Genomic DNA, 7,500 nt, shown 5'->3' on the forward strand with positions numbered 1-7,500 from the left:
CACTGGTCATACTGGTGGTTCATAATCAGCATGCCTTGCAAAAATTACACTGTTCTGTTGAGACTGCAAACAAATTACAAGATTGTGCTCCGCGATAAGTGGTCCACACAACTGCTGCAGTGAAATTCCCTCTGGGCTCCCCAGATTAAATCCTTTTGCAGCTTCAGCTGAACAGCTAAGCAGATGCCAGTAACAAAACCGGCACTACACACGGCACAAGAGTACACTTTAGGTCAACTGACCTATTTACAATCTACAGGATATTGCCTTGAACGTGCAATTAGAAAGGGTAGAACTTATGTCCCGTTTGTGGCTAAGCTAACTTTTGTGTCAAACGGAATGACATGCTATGCTCAATATCCTGCCATAACCATTGACATAACTGCTGGGACATTATGCGTTAGTACACATACACTGGTATCCATAGCAATAAGCACACTAAAAAGGTCGGCTCTTCCAATCACCTTTGTGGCGAGAAGCACAACCCTGCACTGAAATCAAGCCCTGGGAACTCTTATAAACGGGAGACGGATGTGAAGACTCAAACCCAGGGGAGCTACCATCTTAAAGGTGTCAGGGAGAGAGGTCTACTGACTGCAGTACTCTGCGTCCACTGTCCACTGCAGATGGGCATGGAATATTAAAACGTATGTTTTAATCTTTGCTTGATTTCTATACTCCGATAAGGCAGCCGAAGAGGAGGCATGAGATTGGGCAGCAGAGCAGATCGAGATCTGTAGGCCTGCCTGCACCACATTGTGCACAGACAAAAAGCACACTAATTGATTTGAGTGCAAGGGAAACCCAGCCATCCTTTATGATAGCAGAATGATAAGTTGATGATAATTTGGAACTGCTGCACCAGTTTATGAAATAGTTTTCCGTTGTACTTTCCTTTGCCAAAATGTCCCGAGCTGCTCTTTCAGACCCATTCATTTTGGACAGGGAGAAGACAGATAGAGTGAATGAACACAGGACAAAATGGAGAGAAGGATAGAGAGAGCGAGAGTTTCCCACAGGAAGCATCCGATGCGTCATCTGCGCCATCTCGCCGGCGTCGCAGCCTTCTGGCGACAGACATGCTATCAATCCCAGAGTTCCCTGAGCCGCGGCCGGGAGACGGCAAACAGCTGGCCAGACGAGTCCATTAGACTACCTAATGATGGGCCCGCTCACGCTCTCGCTCGTGCTGGAGGGGGCTGAAGCAGGAAGTGATGGCGCAGGCTGAGGGATGCCAGGGAGTGGCCACTGGCAGGACACGCGGAAAAACGAGGAGGATGCAGAGCTGAGGGAGAGGGGGCTGACAGGAGACAAATGGGGTATGATGGGGGGAGCTGTGTGTGTGCGAGAGATGGAGGGAGAAAAAGGGAGAAAGAGAGAGAGGGAGGGGAGAAAAAGGGAGAAAGAGAGAGAGGGAGGGGAGAAAAAGGAATGGAAGGAGCAAATTAAACTATAGTGAGTTTTTGAAAAATGTCTCTTCGGAAGATGTCTCTTCAGCAGTTGGACGAAGGCATAGGACAAGTGAATAAGTTACTATATCAGTTACTTTATAATGCTCCTGTTTGAGGATAATAAAGTAAGTGCAGTGTTTCCCATACATTGACTAATCTGTGGCGGGGCGCCACAAAATCAAAATCGGCCGCCACAGATTAATATTCTATGTTTAATTTAATTTAATTGAATTTAATTTAATTTAATCAATTTTAAATTTAAGATCAAATCCTTGCATTGCCATTGAGCTGCGCTTTTTACGCACGCAGCCTTTCCTGGCCCGGCCCCGCCCCGCTCACTCTCGTAGCCCCCGCTGCCCCTCCTCTGCATGTGCATTTAACAAAATATTCACGATTGTTGTTGCCACATAGAAGCATTGCATAGAAGACGTCTGGCTAAATTGTTATTAAATCCACTCAGCATCGTGACCATGCTGCGCAAATTTGTTCAAAACTGCTGCATTGAAGTTAACTCTGCTAAGGTCTTATCACAACATAGTAGGCTACATTGAAGAGACTAAACTAAGCTAAGTTATGCAATCAAGCAGTATCTCAAAGCTAACGTTAGAATACTGTTTGGATGTCGAATTTAGCATGCTTAGCCTACTTACAGCTGCTTGTCAATTTCGTTGAAGGGCTCATTTTAATGACTCTGACACTGAATGTTTGCAAAATCCCAATGTAAATGAAAAAGTGTTTTCCAAAATTCAAAAGTGCTTGTCCCAAGGAGAAGTAGGAACCTTTATTTTAACTATGTACTGTAGAAAACGTTATGAATTGCATCCACACATCAGCAGCCTTTTAACGTTAACTGTGTTAATCACAAACGTCTTAAAGTGACAGGCACTCAATTAACCCTATACACTTCCAAGACGATCTTACCGCCACAAATTGAATCCAATTCTGTGGGAAACACTGAAGTGAAACAGCATAGCAATTGTGTAGCAGTAACTAGCGTAGCACTGACTGTGTGGCACAGTTCGATTATGTGGACGTGGCACCGTTTGACTTGTAGAGAGAGAGGAGAGGAAGAAACTACTAAAATGTAAGGGCAGAGGAGAGGATGGTTCAACATCAGAGAAGGGGGGCAAGATGACCTGAGGTGGACGAAAGCCAGAGAGGACACTGGAATACAAACCTGTGCTAACCTTCACATCAGACACTTTGTGGCTTCATTGAAGCAATCTCTCTACTTATTCAAGAAGGTCTGTGCAAGCATGCTAATCAACAGATGTAAAGCAAAATGCCGTCAAACTGACCTCAATCGGTATAAACCCCAAAGTCTTTACTGAGCATGTTTACCATGAATTATACATTAGTTATGATAATGTGTGTGTGTGTGTGTGTGTGTGTTTTTGTTTGTCAGAGTGATTGCTCTCAGACCGGCTGGTGTGAAGCACATGATGTAAAAATTGAATTATGGCCCAAGCGGTATCCAGTTGTTTTCTATCCCAGGTGGATGTCCTGTGGGAGCGCACGCGGCACAAACTAGCCTGGCCAGTGGGCTGTGAACATCACAGTGCCAGTGTTTGCCTGCCCTCTAGGGCCCAGAGCGTTTGACCTCAGCACGACCCCTCTGACCCCCTGGATCGCTCGAGCGGCGCGGCAGTGAGACGTGGGGGTCGCGGGGCGGGGGCAGGTGGGGCGTGTCGCACGGGGGACGGCCTCTCCCCGGCCGGGTTTAATGATGAGCGATGTCCTCCAATTAGACGCGGCGACAGCCCCCGACGCGCGACGCCATTAATCAAAGCCCCGCGTCGGCTGCAAGGAGCGAAATCACACTTTGATTTATGGCTCCCCCCAGTCTCCCATGCTCCTCTTCGGCCCTCTCCTCCCCCCAGTCTCCCATGCTCCTCTTCGGCCCTCTCCTCCCCCCAGTCTCCCATGCTCCTCTTCGGCCCTCTCCTCCGCTCTGTCTCCCTTTCTCTTCGTCTCTTCCTCTTCCTCTTCTCCCTCATGTGTCTCTTCTCTCTCTGTGTGTCCGGCTGCACTCCCTGGACACGGTGGGGAGAGACTCTGTCGCCTCCGGTTTGGATGCCCCAACCTGACATTGCACTGGCCCCTTTCTCTCAGTGAAGTAAAGGTGACTTATGAGATGGATGAATCAACAAAGCCTCCTATACTCGTTTTCAGATATATTATATTGCCTTACTTTTACACCAAAAGAAATTATCAGTTGAAATCAGTGGATGCGCTACAACGTAGATGACAAATTTTACCATGGGAGGCGCTTACTTTCTTGATTTTCTGACTCAGTAACCGCAGTCTCACATGACAACATTAAAAACTTATTTCTAAGTCTCACAATTCCATGGGTGTCAAGATGTAATCTCTATGGGAAACTGTGGACAGATACTGCAGCGACATATGACATGACTGCCAATTGAATTTCTTCACATATCTGATCACCTCATATTGATGTCCTGTCAGGGTATTTGTCAGGTATTGTCCAGATCTTGTACATATTGTTCATGATAAGTCTAGCTGTTAGTATACAAAGCCATTCATTGCATGATTATGTTTCTATGGTGAACCCTGTTGTAAGCCTCGATACAGAGTTCTTTTACATACATATCATATAATGTATCACATTTTTTGCTAAATGTTATGAGAGAAAACAAGACAATAGTCTACACTAATGAGGGCACGTCCATATTAACCATTAGCATACCAATATGCATGAAATATAATATATATATAATATATAATAATTAGGGCTGTCAATCGATTAAAAAAAATAATCAAATTAATTACATACTCTGTGATTAATTAATCTAAATTAATCACATATATAATTTTTGCTGTGAAAGTATTTTAAATATTTAAATTGAAATGAATCATTGAATGATCAACATTAGTGACATTAAAGTTCAAAAAATATTTTATTATTATTTTCACTGTTCAAATAATGGCCATAATAATCTATGATATGACCTAATATGCTGAGGAAATAAATTCAAAAATGCTTAGGGAAGAAGTTTTTTTTTCACATACAAGGCATTTCAGGCCACAGATATAACCTAGGGGACACAATGAAAATAAATTCACACTCCCCTCAATGTCAACACTATTTCTTTGCATTTATGTGCAACTTTAGAGTTGAAGAACTCTGGTGATATGCAAATTCTTTGCTGCAGACATTGCAGAGGACTTTATTTTTATCAACACCATCAGGCCGTTTTTTAAAAGTAAATGTTCCAATCAATAATCTAGGCAGCACATTTTCTTCTCTCTCCTTCATTTTACAGTCTAATGGTTACTTACTAGAACGGCTCGGGGTCAAAGGTCATACGGAATCGATTAATCTGCACTATAGTGTTTCACAGGGCTCTGGTTGTTAACGTTACATCTGGGTGCAGCAACAAAGCCCTCCAAAGTATTAGGGCATATGACCCTGTGCCTTAACAACAGCAGTTACTGTAGACATCCCTCCAGAATGCAATTACACACATCTCACACCACCTCCAGCATCCATTAGCTACAAGAGGCTGTCTTGTACCACTGTACATATTGCCATGCTGCTTCCATAATAGTTAACAAAGCAAGTGCTCTTCTGTCGTGTTCAGTGGGAAGATGCACAGACACATAGTAGACAAAGCACTCAATGTGGTTTCAGACAGTTGATGTTCAGTCACAGTCAACTTTATCGACTGGGATTGTTCCTTACTGGCACTGCACTGAGGGCATCTACGGGCTGGAACCATAATGCACAAACACAAACACACACACACACACACACACACACATTCTACACATGGCACTTACGCTATCAGCCTCTGCTTTGGAGTCATAATAGGTGATATCAGAGTCCTGCAAGAGAACAGAGGAAGGTTGGTGATTAGAATGAGGAAGAGATGTCATACAAGTTTCTGTGTGGGCTGGCAACTACACACCCATCAGCCAACTTGCATCTCAAAAAGAATCCCTCATCCCACCATTAAACCTGGTTTCACCAGGTATAGTGAGAACAGCCAGGAGCTCTTCAGTCTCTGAATACATATCTGTTGCTGTGGAATCACATAAATGTCAACATGCAGAGTAAGATTACAGGCTCAGTGTTTTGCAAAGACCCCAAATGGAAGTGTCTGCTGTGCTGGCTTGGCATCCTTGACTGAAAACTCCTACTAAATGGTTGTAAGTACACCTGCCATGTAATTGGGCCACCCTAGCGTGACACTGCCGGCAGGCTTGGGCTCTGCATACACCACAACATTACATTAAAGCAGATAATATGCTAAGTGTGATAGGCCCCACTGGAAAACTATTGCAATAACTGCACATGCCTTGGAAACAAATGAAGAAAATAGTGGGGGCAGTATAATGCATGTGTGTGTGTGTGTGTGTATGTGTATGTATGTGTGTGTGTGTGTGTATATATATATGTTTGTGTGTGTGTGTGTGTGTGTGCGTTTTGAAGAAAGTTCTCGAAGAAGCCTTTGAAATGTCATGTTCTCTAATACGATCTGAGCATGTAGGAGAAGGGAAGGGAGGTCAGCCAAGGCCTACATTAGGCTGCCAAGGTCTGTGTGGGGGAGGAATGGGAGGAATGTAAAGTGTATCAAATCTTTTAACAGTGCGGCTCGGCATCGCTGGATTCAGCAGGATTTCCAGTCTGGCACCAACTCTAGCCGTATCTCATACCCAATCCCCACCAGACTAAGCTCCACATAGCTGGCACTCTCAAGGGCAGCACCCTCTCTCTCTCTCTCTCTCTCTCTCTCTCTCTCTCTCTGGGCCCCTTTATTCCACTTGTCAAAGTGTGACTGGATCACCTCCAGAGAGCTGGAAGTGGAGAGGAAGGCGAGTGGGGGGGTGGAGAGGAGAGGGGAGGTGGTGGTGGCAGGGGCACGGTCTACATTGTACACATCACAAAATACACCAGACCACCAATGTCACCGTGGCAACAGCCAGGACAAGATGGCTGGCAGCCACAGTGGAGTGAAGGAAGGGGGCTCTGAGGGATTTCTTTGAGGTAGCAGCCCGGTGGGACCAAAGGAAGGGCTGGGTGGGAGCGGTGTGTATGTGTGTGTGTCTGTCTGTGTGTGTGTGTGTGTGTGTGTGTGTGTGTGTGTGTGTGTGTGTCTGGGAGGGGGGGGGGGGGGGGGGGGGTAGGAGGGAAGAGTGTGTGGTTAACAGTCTCAGGCTTCTCTCCTCAAAGCTTCACTCTCATCCCATTTAGCGTGGCCTCTCTAGCTTGCCCTGCCCTGTGCAACTCCCCTCACGGACACAGACACAAGGGCAAAGACCAAGAGAGGGAATAGAGGAAGAGGGAGATGGAGAGAGGAGAAGGACAGACAGAGGGAGAGAGACAGAGAGAGGGAGAGAGATAGAGAGAGGAAGAGAGGGAGAGATAGAGAGAGGAAGAGAGGGAGAGGGGAGAGCAAAAGATTATGCGAGAGTTCAGACAGGACAAGAGAACGACAGTAACAGTCGTTAGAGTGATAGAGTGTGAGCTAGAGGAGGAGTGTATTGGATTTGCTGTGTGGTGAAATAGGGGTTGAAAACAGACAGGCAGAGAGCAACTATGTGAGTGAAGTGTGTCTCAAGGAGGAGAGAGGAATAGAGATAGAGTTTGTGTGTGTGTGTGTATCTGTCTGTGTCTGTGTGTGTGTGTGTGTGTGTATCTGTCTGTGTCTGTGTCTCTGTGTGTGTGTGTGTGTGTGTGTGTGTGTGTGTGTGTGTGTGTGTGTGTATCTGTCTGTGTCTGTGTCTCTGTGTGTGTGTGTGTGTGTGTGTGTGTGTGTGTGTGTGTGTGTGTGTGTGTGCATGTGTAAAGGTGAGGGGAGAGAGCGTGAGATGGAGAGATCCTGAAATTGATGTAGTGCAGAAAGACGGGTAGAGAGAAAGAGAAAAACAAAAGAGAGATGGACAGAGAAGCAAGAGAGGCCGAAACATGAGAGAGAGAGATGGAGAGCGAGAGAGATGGAGTGAGAGTGAGAGGGAGGAGGAGGCAGGGAGGTGGATTCTGCATGGAAAGAGAGGGTGAAAGAAAGTGTGTGAGAGCAGCTAA

At 45.7% G+C, this 7,500-nt stretch overlaps 1 protein-coding gene across 3 annotated transcripts in view; it reads right to left on the reverse strand.

The window, feature by feature from the left end:
- cacna2d2a (calcium channel, voltage-dependent, alpha 2/delta subunit 2a) overlaps nt 1-7,500 on the reverse strand; it is a 213,579-nt gene that overhangs the window by 86,901 nt on the left and 119,178 nt on the right. For 2 of the 3 annotated variants that reach the window (XM_042090854.1, XM_042090853.1), the window contains exon 5: nt 5,256-5,300. The exons of the other annotated variant lie outside the window; for it this stretch is intronic. In XM_042090854.1, the coding sequence (XP_041946788.1) occupies nt 5,256-5,300 (45 nt within the window). The remainder of the gene's footprint in view (nt 1-5,255; nt 5,301-7,500) is intronic. 3 annotated transcript variants of the gene reach the window in all.

This window comes from Alosa sapidissima, chromosome 4 (genome assembly GCF_018492685.1).
Source record: "Alosa sapidissima isolate fAloSap1 chromosome 4, fAloSap1.pri, whole genome shotgun sequence".
Classification (NCBI taxonomy): Eukaryota; Metazoa; Chordata; class Actinopteri; order Clupeiformes; family Clupeidae; genus Alosa; species Alosa sapidissima.